Source organism: Conger conger, chromosome 2 (genome assembly GCF_963514075.1).
Source record: "Conger conger chromosome 2, fConCon1.1, whole genome shotgun sequence".
In the NCBI taxonomy this organism is placed as follows: domain Eukaryota; kingdom Metazoa; phylum Chordata; class Actinopteri; order Anguilliformes; family Congridae; genus Conger; species Conger conger.
Window position 1 is genome coordinate 71,118,320 of NC_083761.1, and position 13,024 is coordinate 71,131,343.

Here is a 13,024-nt window from a genome sequence, read left to right on the forward strand (position 1 = left end):
GCAGCGTGGCCAAAGGGCTGGTGCAGAACGACAGCCCGCCCTCCCCCCCGCGGCCCCACGGACCCCCCGCCACCGCCCACTACGCCTCCCCGCTCGCGCACTCCCTCCTGGGCAGGAAGGAGCCCCTCGCCATGTCCGTCAGCACCGCCTCTACCTCGTCCTCCTCCTCCTCTTCCTCGGCCCGGAGCGAGGGCCTGGGGGCGATGAAGGCCGGGGGGCCCCTGGCGCAGGCTCAGAGGCTGGCCCTGGCCTCCGCGCACAGGCCCGGCGTTTCGGCGATAAGCAAACTCGGCCTGCCCGGCTCCCCCTCTCCCCCGAAGCCCCGGCCCCCCCCCACCGCCTCCCCCCTGCTGCCCCCCCAGCAGAAGTCATTGTGCCCCCCGGGGGTGAAGGCCGGGGGGGCCACCCCTCCCTCAGGACAGCTGAAAGGCAGCGGTAAGGCGGGTAGCGCTAACTGCAGCAACAGCAACAGTGTGGGCATGTCTCCTCAGTCCCGAATGAACTCCCACCCTCCTCAGCTCAATCCCAAAAGCCCCCAGACGCCCCGCCTGCCCCACTGTCCCTCCCCGGGCCCCAAACCCCATCAGCATCACCAGTCAAACTTCATCACCCCGATGCAGGCCACCCTCACCAAGTCCTCTCACAGCAACATCCCCACCATCATCAAGCTCACGCCCCGCCCCACGGCCCCCACCCCGCCTCCTTCCTCTTCCCCCTCCCCCTGCCCGTCTCCCTCCGCCTCCCTGCCCCCTCACTCCCGGCCTCAGGCCATCCAGAACGCGCACCAGTACTCTCCCAAAAACCCCGGCTTCCGCCCGCCCTTCTCTGTCCCCGGGGGGCTGGCCAAGGCGGGGCAGAGCACCTACAGCCTCGCGGGGGGGCACAAAGGCTCCGCCCACGGCAGCCCCAGCCCCACGAGCACGTCCTCCATCTCCGGCCGGCCCGTCTCCAGCCCCTCCCCCTCCTCCGGCTCGGCCAGTCACGGGCAGCGGCAGAGGCCGTCGGGCGGAGCCGGCCAGGGGGCTAAGCCAGTGGTCAGCCGGGCGCCTGTGGCCTCTGTCCACTCCTCAGCCCTGTCTCAGGTGAGCTGCTCACGGGGGCGGTTGGTGGGTGTTTCGGGGTAGAGACCGCTCTCCATAACCTGACGCCACTCCCGTCGTAGACGTTGAAACGTCAGCCTTTCCCCCAGTTCCATTAAACAGCGTGTTAATCGGTGAGCTTCTCGTGCTACTCGTGCATTTCAAGCTAGTCCCTGTGAAGTTGTCCCGGTAAGGAGTCCTTATTGTCCCTTCTTTCACCACTCCCAGCTCATTTTACATTAATGTGCCGGGAATCTGTGAATGAATGGTGTTTACCTCGCAGTTGAGGGGTTACGCATACTGAGAGCACCGAATCAGTTTCTGTGTGAATAGAGCAGTGTTTTGATGAGTTCAGTCTGTGTGGGGCATTTCTCCTCTTTAATGTCTGCTGGATGAAAAGGGACCAGACGTGCGACTCCTTGCAGCAAGTCACAGTGCACCATGTTTACAGAGTTATTTACACTGTATTTTAGCAGAAATGCTCCCGTTTAAATTCAGTTTGCTCCACGTCACATGGTTCCCGTGTCACCGGTCACAGGAATGCAGAAACAAATTGCCTCCCCCCTGCCTGTTGACTGAAAGCTAGCGCACTGCTAAAATTGAGCATGTGACACACAGGCCGAACATGCTGGCTAGGACAATAGCTTAGCTATTGTTTTGTGCAAGTACTTACGCCTTGTTACATTTTTGATGTTTATTTATTGTTCAAAACAATGTCATTTGTCAGAGTGGGACAGTGCATTATGGTATTTGGGTGTGGTGTGTTAATACCTCTATTGGCAAAATGGTTTCACCAGTATTTTTCCACTGTAGACTTAAGCAGACATTATCTTTTTTAAATATAGAATTGATATTTTAATATATTTGCATACTGTAGGCCTAGACACTATCAGCGTGCGGTTTCCCAAAAAGGAACAAAGAAATGTTAACACGGCTCCTTTAGCTGCGTCAGAGAGGCGCGGCGCCAGGCTCATGGCCCTCCCTGGGGTGTAACCCTGTCCCCCTGTGCCCCTCCCCAGGTGTCCTCTCCGGGCGGTAACCTCCTGGGCCCCGCGCCCCCGTCTCTCCCGCTGGGATTCGGGATGCTGGGAGGGCTGGTTCCCGTCTCTCTACCCTTCCAGTTCCCCCCCCTGCTCAACTTCTCCCCCCCCGGGGTGCCCGGGGGCAGTGGCCTGGGGGCCGCCGGCAACAACTCAGGATACAGCCTGGCGCAGAGTGAGTGTCGGCGCACAGCGCCCCCTGCTGGCGCCCTCCCACACGGGCGTAGCTATTTCAGTTATCATGGGACCCGGCCCCACACTGCACCTGCTCTGGGGATAGAAAGGTGACACTTAGGAGAGGATTCTGTTAAAGGGTAAAGATATAGATGTGTGTATCCTACCGAGTTAAAGGTCATTGTTACATAAACATTTACATACATATACATTTCCTTTTTTTGATACCTTTTTATCATTGGCCCTTTTTAGTCAATAACAAATGTATTTAATTACCTTTTGAGTATCTCTGCATCAGACATTTTCAGCCTTCCGACTAGTCTGGTGTTTGGGACTGACACTCCCGCTCAAAATGGCAAGCACAGGCAGTGATGTGGTGTACGTATTCAGCACGGCACTCGATACAAAGAAGACATCGGGTTGCAGGTTGTAGCAAATTGCTACTTGAGTTTGGTGAAGAAATGTTTGATTACATATACAGCGTCCTCCATAATGTTTGGGACGAAGACCCATCATTTATTTATTTGCCTCCACAATTTGAGATTTGTAATATAAAAATAAAAATATAATATAAGAATAAAATATAAAAATAACAAAAAATCACATCTGGTTAAAATACACATTGTCAGATTTTAATAAAGGGCATTTTTTAATACATTTTGGTTTCACCACGTAGCAATTACAGCAGCGTTTCTACATAGTTCCCCCATTTCAGGGCACCATAATGTCTGGGACACAGCAATGTTATGCAAATGAAAGTAGTCCTGTTTAGTATTTTGTTGCATATCCTTTGCATGCAATCGCTGCTTGAAATCTGCAATTCATGGACATCACCAGATGCTGGGTGTCGTCTCTGGTGATGGTATGCCAGGCCTATGCTTGCTATGCTTGTTTCAGGGGCTAGTCCCCTTAAGTTCTCTTCAGCATATGAAAGGCATGCTCAGTTCTGATCGGGTGATTGGCTTGACCACTCAATAATTGACTAGCTAGCTTTGAAAATCTCCTTTGTTGCTTTAGTTTGAACTTTAGTATATTTGAGATCTTTTTCTTTCTGTGGAATAAACCGCTGGCCATTGAGTTCTGAGGCATTCACTTGAACTTGAGCAGATAGGATGCGTCTATACACTTCAGAATTATACTGTGACCTGGCCATCCTGTCTTTGCGACTAACCAGTGGTTTGCATCTTGACTAGGTGCTGAAAGCTCTCTTATACGTGCATTAAGGAGTCAATTAAACACCTGAGCAATTACAAACACATGTGAAGCCATGTGTCCCTACTAGAATTACAATGAGATATTGTTCTGGTCAGTGGAGGATTTGTAAAGAAGAACTCACTGACTCATCCAAACGTAACCTAAGCACATTATATCAGTGCTTAGCCGGTTACTTTCATAGTGCATAGCTAGCTATCTTCAAACCATACCGAGCACTAGTCTACCATGTAGGGGCAGATCTAGACAAGTCTGCATGTTGTTGCTGGTAGGGTGCATATGCGAACCCCATACTAGAGAACTGAGTGAATTTCCCTGAATTAGAAGTCAACCGTGTGTGCAAGTTTAGTATGACTGGTTTTGCGTATGGATGTATAGCAAGTTAATGGTAATGGTTTCTGATGGTTGTCCTTGTCGGTTGATTTGTCACAACACAGGTGACAGTTTATATTTGAAAGGCTATGTGGGATAGTTGCAGTGTGTAGTTCCGCTGCAATGACAGACGTCAATAAAACAACCAAAAACAAGAATCTTACACTTTAAAGTGAGCATAAACCAGATGACACTAGCTGTATGATTCGGGACTCTGGAGATGGTAGGTGTGATGGGGAGACGTTGCTTGTTCCGCCTCTGTGTTGGTGTATGTGTGTGTCTGAGTGTGTCCATCAGTATTGTGCAGTGTGTGGTTTGTGTACCATGCCGTTGTCATTGACGTGTTGGTAGTGTGCGCTCTTTCTCCCTCTGCTTCCGCTCTGCGTACAGGTCTCTCAAACCTTCTCAAGCTCTCGTTCTCTGATCTGTTCATCTGCCCAGTTTCCCTCCCCCTCCCCCCGCCCGTCCTTCCCCTTCCCCCGCCGGATTGTGGCCCCCCCGCCGTGTGCGGCTGTGGCCTGTGATGTGCGTGTGGAAGCGTGCGGGTCTCTCTCTCACGCCCTGTGCTCCCTGCTCTCTGTGGGTGTCTCTCCTCAGATCTGTTAAAGAGTCTCCAGTCAGGGTCGCAGGCTGCACTGCCTCCTCACTTGCAGCTTGCCTTCTCAGGTAAACTCTGCCCCCCTACCCCCCTACCCCCCTACCCCTCTACCCCTCTACCCCCCTACCCCCCTACCCCTCTACCCTGCTACCCTCCCGCCTTCCCTCGCCCGCCTGCCTGCTGCCCGCCTGCCTGTCTGTCGCTCTGTGTGGAGTCAGTCAGGTGACTCTCTTCCATCCCCTCCCCTCTGCCCTCGCCTGCCTGCTGTCTGTCCATCCATCCGTCTGTCGGTCTGTGTGCTGTCAGTCAGGTGACGCTCTTCGCCCCCCTGCTCTCCCGTCCTCTGTCCCGTCTTGCTCGCTTCACTGTGGGTAGAGGTCGCATGTCCGTGTCCCTCCCTCTCCAGGTAGTGTAGCAGCATGTCTGTCTTTCACAGTCCCTGTTTTTTTTTTTTGCGTGTCCAGACCTGTTTGTTTACACGGTCCTGCTGCCCTCCTGTGCTCATCACACCCTCTGCCTCCCGCACAGACGCGAGCCAAAGCCAGGGAGGAGACATGAAGAGGAAGTCGCACTGACCAATAGGAGGCCAGAAGATGGGTATCCGCCGTCCCCGTCTGCTAGGAAGCGACGGCGGTGTCGGGCTATCGCCGTGACGCGTGGCTCCGGTCGGTAAAACTGCGGAAATGTCAGGATTTCCTCCTCCCTAGCTGTCTCACGGGCTGCTCTGATGAATTAATTATTCTTGCTATAATTATTAATTATATCGTAATTGGGCTGAAAGGATGAATGGTGATCTTTTTGTTTCATTTTTGATTTTTCGTCAACATGTTTACATGACAGACCTTTATCACTGTGGAAAAGAGAGGGGCGGCGGGAGAGATTACGCTACGTAATTTAATTTGTATTTAAGTAATCTTACTTATGAATTCTTGATTATTTTTCTGAAGCCGTTTTAACTATGAATCCCGGATCCTAGTCCTTAGGAGACTCCCTCTCTCGGTCTTTGAGATGGTACAGTCCTACCACATGCAGGCTCCGGGTTCAGGGAGTCGTACTGTTAGAGTCCCACTCCCCCCTTCCCCACTGCAGACTGTTAACACAAGTAGCTATTTTTACTGAAAAGTGACTTGTAATTAATTTACACACAGGGATAACGCTTTCCACTTATGATTTGAAAGTGTGAGAGTAAACGAATTTGAGCGTGTGTGTGTGCGTGTGTGTGTGTGTGTGTGTGTGTGTAAATATATATACTGTATTCTTACCAGGTCAGTCTGTGTATAGCGCGTGAGCATATGCCCCTCTCTGTCTTGCTCTGTGTCCCCTTCTGGTGCTGTTTTCACACTGGACTTATTTTGGAGAAACTTGAAGTTGAGTGAATCTCCCGTTTGTGGAGAGGCAGAGAAAGGATACGGGGGAGAGAGAGAGAGAGAGAGGGAGGGAAGACGATTGTAGCCTACTTGAACTTTTATTTTGAATTTTGTTGCTGTTCGATAAAACTCAAGAACACACACTCATAACACAAAAAAAAGCCTTAGTTTGTAAGTTAAAAGAACTATGCAGGATGGTAAACGCTTAAAAGCCGAACTACAAATTGTTGCTTGGGGATTTATGTTGCCATTATCCAACCGTCTGCTGGATGTTTGTAGGAGTAAGATCATGTGTCTGTCGCTCCGTTCCTACATTTATAATAAAAAAAACAAAAAAAAAACAAGCCGCTTACCACTTCAGTTCCCCTTCACTCATCTCTCGATTGTGTCCCTGTTCCCCGTGCTCCTCCTCCTCCCACGTCATGTCATTTCAGATACACTGCTATCTCATTCCCACCCCTGACTGACTGACAGAACTGTGGAACCAAAGATAATGTCCCTAGGTTAGAATGGCAGCCAAGTCAGTCACTGTTTTATTTCTGTTTCTTTTCAAAGCATATACTTAAATTGTATCTGTGTGTTTGTGTATGTCTGCGTGTGCTCTGGAGGTCTTTGTAAACCAATTTTGGTAATGTTTTGGGGGTCACACTGTGGGGGGAGGGGGGGGCATATTGTCTCGGTTAATTATGTCTTTAGTAGATTATTTTTGTGTGATGAATAAAAAAAAAAGCTGTTTGTTTTCAATTGGGAGTCGTTTTGTACCCATCTGCGTTTGTTTTCATGGCTGTATAAATGCTGTAATTTGTACTTAAGAGGTCCTGCTTTTTAAATATTGTAAAGGACAGAGGATATTTGACTTGTCTACTGCGGCAGTAGTCTTATGTTGTGTGGCCGGTTGACTATGATTTGAGCAGAACCCAATCCTTTTCAAATTTCATTCTACAAAAAGGAGGGAAAAGTTTCAGGTGGAACTTGTAATCAGCTTCTCGGCACAAAACCTGCTATGGGAAGCAAGGAAATGGAGTTAAAAATAAATCACGAATAATTTCTATAATGAATATGTTTATTTTCTTTTACAAAAATCATTGTCTAGAAATACAGGTATACAAGAAATAATAGGAGATATTTGTAGTTGAATGCCTGGTTGTCAACAGCCAGTCCAATAATATAACTACCTCATGAATGTTAAAGCTTTTAACCAAATGAAATCACAAAACATCCTGTCCAAAAGAACAGAAGGCTCAACATTTCATACAGGTAATAACACTGATTCATATCCACATACTATCTGATCACTACAACTGAAGAGGTACATCAGGTATAAGAAGCACAGCAAAATACAAAAAAAAAAAAGATGTTTACCTGTTTCATTTTTTTTGTTTTGTGTTTGCACATAGTAATGCATATATGTATATGTCCAATAAATACATATATGTAAACATTTTTACTTCCACTAATGCTTTATGTAGTGTCTAAGGCACTTCTCAAAGAAATGTATAACTAACAGAATAAATGCATTTTGTTTTGTAGATGACCTTTAATGCAGTTAAAATGGGTGAGAACAGTAGTGATAGATACGCAGATTCTGCCATGTCTATGACCAAAATAAAAGCGGTCCAGGTATGGGTGTCTGGCTGAGAGAGGGGGCGGGGCTACATTAGTGGTTAATAGACTAACGTGATCAGATCCAGGTCCTTAGCTCGTCACAGACCGTGACAAACAAGCCCCTCACTCTGAAAGGGCAAGTGTGAAATCGTTTCAGACTCCTTTCTGTCAAAGAAATATTTCAACTACAGTTGTTACATAGAACAATGGGGAGGGGGGGGGGGTCGTACCTGCATTTCTATTTTTATTTTTTTAGGCAGGGTTCGAGTGCTGCGAAGCACCGCGTTTCAGCGCAAAGCTCGGCCGTTCTCCGAGGGGGGAGGGGGGAGGAGGGGCGTGTACTCCCAAGTGCTTCCTGTGCCTGCCACATTCCGTACGCATCATCCACACAGGCCTGTCCATGTGACCATACAAGCGCTTACATCACCCCCCCCAGCCCCCGCCCCATTCCAAAGCATGCTAAACTGTCTCTCCTGGACACAATACAAAAGTGTTAGTGTTTAAAAAAAAAAAAAAAAGGATACCTCCATAAGAATCCTACAATTTATTCAGTCGTTTATTCCTGCGATCGGAAAACACTCTAGCCTTTTTCACAGTTTGAATTTTCCAGTCCCATCTCAGAAGTGGTGAAAACGCAACTCTTGTCACACCTTTCCGCGGTGTTGGTAATGGTAGCCAAACGGTCTGTACATCAGAGAGGCATGCAGCAGTGACGGCCCGTCTGCACCTGCGCGAAGCCCGCCGGAAGGGGGACTACCGTTCATCCAGAGCACAGGGAGGGTATCAGGCCTACTTATCTACGAGATGGCTTTACATGGCGTATCTGTGAGAGGAGGTGGGGGGGGGGAAAAAAAGTCAATCGCTCCTTTTATTCTCCGTTTGGGTGCATGTGCGTACACAACGCATATAAACATGCACGTACATACACGCGGCGGGCATGTATAAATGCGCTCGTACCTGTGTGTTCTTTATCGTAAGCGGAGTACATTGTCACAAGGCGAGAGCTATATTAAGACGCGGTATAGAGGAGTGTGTGTGCGGCCGTTGGTAAGGCAGAGATGTGCTGTGCTGGCTTCGGGGGCAGGGAGAGGAGGGGCTGTAGCATGCTGGCTGGCTGGCTGGCTGGCTCACTCGGGCCTCTACTCGGGCTGCGGCGCGGGCGTCTCGTTGACGTCGCTGGCCTTGCTGTCGCCGCCGTCGTCGTCCGACAGCTCCACGGAGGCGCCCTCCATCTGCAGCTGCCGGCGGCCCGAGCGGCTGGAGGAGAAGCTGATAGGGCCTCCGCGCCTGGGGAGGGGGGGGGGAGGGGGGGGAGAGTCACGTGTTAAAATACTGGGTCTTTAACACTCACAGCAGTCTTCCACCCACTTTAAGCAGAGCTCAGTGTTGTAGAATGCAAAAAGAGTTTACCATCTGTGCCAATGTATGTGTGTGCCTTAATGTGTAATAGTGTGTGTGTGTGTGTGTGTGTGTGTGTGTGTGTGTGTACCTGAGGTGGTTCTTCAGGGTGTGTGTGTGTGTGTGTGGGTACCTGAGGCGGTTCTTCAGGGTGTGTGTGTGTGTGTGTGTGTGGGTACCTGAGGCGGTGCTTCAGGGTGTGTGTGTGTGTGTGTGTGTGTACCTGAGGTGGTTCTTCAGGGTGTGTGTGTGTGTGTGTGTGTGTGGGTACCTGAGGTGGTTCTTCAGGGTGTGTGTGTGTGTGTGTGTGTGTGTGTGTGGGTGTGTGTGGGTACCTGAGGTGGTTCTTCAGGGTGTGTGTGTGTGTGTGTGTGTGTGGGTACCTGAGGCGGTTCTTCAGGGTGTGTGTGTGTGTGTGTGTGTGGGTACCTGAGGCGGTTCTTCAGGGTGTGTGTGTGTGTGTGTACCTGAGGTGGTTCTTCAGGGTGTGTGTGTGTGTGTGTGTGTGTGGGTACCTGAGGCGGGTCTTCAGGGTGTGTGTGTGTGTGTGTGTGTGTGTGTGTGGGTACCTGAGGCGGTTCTTCAGGGTGTGTGTGTGTGTGTGTGTGTGTGTGTGTGTGGGTACCTGAGGCGGTTCTTCAGGGTGTTGACCTCCCGGCTCAGGCCCTCGCTGGCCTCGGTGGCGTCCTCCAGCTCTCTCTGCAGCTTGCGACGGTTGGCGTTGGCGCGGGTGGCCTCCTCCTCCGCCTCCTCCAGCTGCCTCTTCAGCTGCTTCATCCTGGAGTTGGCCTTCTCCATCTGACCGACATTCACAGCGTCAGATCCAGCAACGAGCCTCGGCTGGTCAGCCATTTCCCTTCAGAAGATCAGAACCACGCCCGCACATCTGGTCTACCTCACCTGCTCCTTGTACTGGTCGGCATGGCGACGCTCGTCCTCCACCTGCATGAACACCTCCTTCAGCTTCTTCTCCGTGCGGCGCACTATCTTGTTGGCAGCGGCTCTCTCCCTGCGAGTCAAGAGGGGGAGAAAACGAGCTGGTTCAGCAGGGCAGCGTGTGGAGAAACAACCGCTCCTTCCACCCTAGGCCAGTACTGCTACACCAACGTGTGCCCTTTCTTCTGGACACCATTTTCTACAGAACTACAGACAGTATGGATTTTCCGGTTTTATGCTTCATTAGCTAAATTTAGAATAGAAACTTTCCGTTTCTTACCTTCATCATATACTGTAGTACGTAGCTCAAATATATTGTAGCTTATTATTTAATTCTTGATTACTTAAAAAACAGAGACAAACTTAGTATCCCTTGTGTAGCTGTATGTGCATGGTCCCTTACTAAGGTAAGGAACACCGTTACAATTTCAGGGTTCCAGGTGAAGCTACTTTCGTGCTGGTGACATTATCAACGAAGATTTACTGGACTTAAGGATCGGTTGACAAGAGAGGAGAACTGTTCATATTAGTACCCTATGGTGATGTTCCTCAACTTCTAGAGTAAGTATTTTGAGTGGTTTGCGCTGCAATGAAAGTAGTGCCTTCTGGTGGACACTTATAGAGTCAGTATTTTGGGTGGTCTGCGCTGACTCACTTGGCCTCCTGCTCCAGCTGCTCCTCCAGCTGCAGGATCTTGGCCTCCAGGGCGGTGATGGTGGCCTTGAACTTGGACTTGACCGAGCCCTCCAGCTCCTGCAGCTTGGCCTTCAGCTCCTTGTTCTGCCTCTCCAGCTGCTGCCGGGCGTTCTCACTCTTCTGTGCCATGCTGCGCTCGCCCACCAACTCCGTGTTCAGGGTGTCGACCTGAGAGAAGGAGGGAGGAGAGTCACTGTCTGTGTTCAGGGTGTAGACCTGAGAGAGAGGGAGGAGAGGCACTGTCTGTGTTCAGGGTGTCGACCTGAGAGAGGGAGGGAGGAGAATCACTGTGTTCAGAGTGTCAACCTGAGAGGGAGGGAGGAGAGTCACTGTGTTCAGGGGTCTGTACCTGCATGGTTGTGTGTGTGTGTGTAAGGGGGCTGTACCTGCATGGTTGTGTGTGTGTGTGTGTGTGTGTGTGTGTATATATGTAAGGGGTCTGTACCTGCATGGTTGTGTGTGTGTGTGTGTAAGGGGGCTGTACCTGCATGGTTGTGTGTGTGTGTGTGTGTGTGTGTGTGCATAAGGGGGCTGTACCTGCATGGTGGTGGTGTGTGTGTGTGTGTGTACCTGCATGGTGGTCTTGCGGAAGCGGTCGTTGAGCAGCTCCATGTTGCTCTGCTCCTCCTCCAGCTCCTCCTCCAGCTGGGAGATCCGTGCCTCCAGCCTCCTCTTCTCATCCAGCAGGGCTGACCTGAGACAGACAGACAGACAGACAAACACATTTAATCTCTACGTGAGGCCGCAGTGCAGCTGGGCAGGGGCAGCGCTGAGGCCAGCAGGGGTGACTCACTTCCCAGAGGCACTGTTGGAGATTTCGTCAGCCAGCTCGTCCCGTTCCTGCTCTGCGTGACGTCGGGCTCTCTCTGAAGCTGCCAGGTCCTGGGGGAGGTCATACAGACACACACACGCACGCACGCAGACAGACACACACACACACACACACGCACACAGACAGACACACACACAGGTCAGGGCTGCTCAAAGCACAGAGAGATTCGGAGCGGTTAACGGGCGAGCGGTGAGACGTACCTCCTGCAGCTGGAGAATCTCGGCCTCCAGGCCCTTCAGCTTCTTCTCGTTCTCCTTGGACTGGCTGAAGATCTCGTCGCGAGAAGCACGAGCCTCCTCCAGCTCCCTCTGATAGTCCTTCATCTGGGCCTGAGAGAGAGACACCACACTGAAACCTGCTCTACTTAGAGAGACCGCAGTGAAACCTGCGCTACTTTGAGACACCACAGTGAATCCTGATCTACTCTGAGAGAGAGACCGCAGTGAAACTTGCTCTACTCTGAGAGAGACACCACAGTGAAACTGAAACCAGCCCCACTCACACAGGGATACATTCTGACTTTGCAAAAACAGGCAGATTCTTGTACACTAACTGAGCGACCTGATCACCAAGGAGACTGTACCTGAAGCTTGCGTAGCTGTTTGATGGCCTCGTCGCGGGCCTTGTTGGACGCCTCGATCTGAGCCTCCAGGTCTTTCAGGTCCATCTCCATCTTCTTCTTGGCGGCCACGGCCAGGGCCCTCTGCTTCCGCTCGTCCTCCAGCTCGACCTCCATCTCCCTCACCTACGGGGGGGAGAGAGGGCCCCCGTTAGTGTGGGGGAGGGCTGGAGCCCGTAATGCCGTGAAGCGGGGCTTCGGAGGGACTCGGCTCTACCTGTTTGACCAGCATCCTCTTCTTCTCCTCGTTCTGCTCGTCGCGGGCCTGGAGGTCCCTGTCGAACTGGGCCTTCATGGCCTGCATGTTGACCTCCAGCCTCAGCTTGGCGTCCTCCGTGGCCTGCAGCTCGTCCTCCAGCTCCTCCAGCTGGGTGCGCATCTCCTCCACCTGCTGCTCCAGGGTGCGCTTTGACTTCTCCAGCTCGTGCACCTGCGCAGGTAACACGCAACTTGCTGAAGGTGTTCACCACATTCTGCCGAGGCCTGTCTCTGCTCTCAGTCCGTGCCCACCCATGTGACAGGTCATCAACAAACTGCCACATTACAAGCTCTTGAAACGTCAAAAAAAATGTAACAGTAGGAAGCTACCCCCACCCAAGCTAACTTTAGCCAATTCCCCACAGGACTACATACCCCTTTCCATGTATTCATGTGCTAATAGGCTAACCCACATTGTGAACTGGCAAAGCCACGCCCCAGCAGGACCACCACTCACGTTCTTCCCCACGTCGTCCTTGGAGCTCATGAGGTCCTCCATCTCGGTACGCAGCTGTTTGTTGAGCCTCTCAAACTCCTCTTTGGCCTCCAGAGCCTCCTCCAGAGCGCGGGTCATAGACAGGGCCTTGGTGTCCTTCTCCCGGGCCTCTGCCTCCGCCCGGTCCCGTTCCTCCGCGTAGCGAGACGAGATGTTCTTCTCCTCCGCCAGCATCTGCCACAAAGCAACAAGGCGGGGGCTAGCGACTCCAACATCCATTCATAAACACACGGACTAACTGTAGCTTAGCCGCTAATTACAACTTATGCACATATAACCACAGGAATCTAAGGCTTCCCACATCAAGCCCTTCTACCTTCTTTATTCATGTTACACCATGCA

At 51.3% G+C, this 13,024-nt stretch overlaps 2 protein-coding genes across 5 annotated transcripts in view; one reads left to right on the forward strand and one right to left on the reverse strand.

The window, feature by feature from the left end:
- Positions 1-6,896, forward strand: part of ubn2a (ubinuclein 2a) — a 17,755-nt gene extending 10,859 nt beyond the window's left edge. The window contains 4 exon segments of the mRNA XM_061230037.1: positions 1-1,082; positions 2,099-2,294; positions 4,475-4,543; positions 5,004-6,896. The exon segment at positions 1-1,082 is cut by the window's left edge and continues 181 nt beyond it. Coding sequence (XP_061086021.1) covers positions 1-1,082; positions 2,099-2,294; positions 4,475-4,543; positions 5,004-5,050 — 1,394 coding nt within the window. The 3' untranslated portion in view covers positions 5,051-6,896.
- LOC133119440 (myosin-10) overlaps positions 6,888-13,024 on the reverse strand; it is a 68,703-nt gene continuing 62,566 nt past the window's right edge. For 3 of the 4 annotated variants that reach the window (XM_061230033.1, XM_061230035.1, XM_061230034.1), the window contains 10 exons: positions 12,644-12,856; positions 12,146-12,358; positions 11,893-12,054; positions 11,510-11,638; positions 11,271-11,359; positions 11,048-11,171; positions 10,437-10,645; positions 9,746-9,854; positions 9,471-9,643; positions 6,888-8,734 (listed from right to left, as the gene is read on the reverse strand). In XM_061230033.1, coding sequence (XP_061086017.1) covers positions 8,587-8,734; positions 9,471-9,643; positions 9,746-9,854; positions 10,437-10,645; positions 11,048-11,171; positions 11,271-11,359; positions 11,510-11,638; positions 11,893-12,054; positions 12,146-12,358; positions 12,644-12,856 — 1,569 coding nt within the window. In that variant the 3' untranslated portion in view covers positions 6,888-8,586. Of the gene's footprint in view, positions 8,735-9,470; positions 9,644-9,745; positions 9,855-10,436; positions 10,740-11,047; positions 11,172-11,270; positions 11,360-11,509; positions 11,639-11,892; positions 12,055-12,145; positions 12,359-12,643; positions 12,857-13,024 lie in introns of those variants that run through there. The other variant, XM_061230036.1, reaches the window with a different exon arrangement.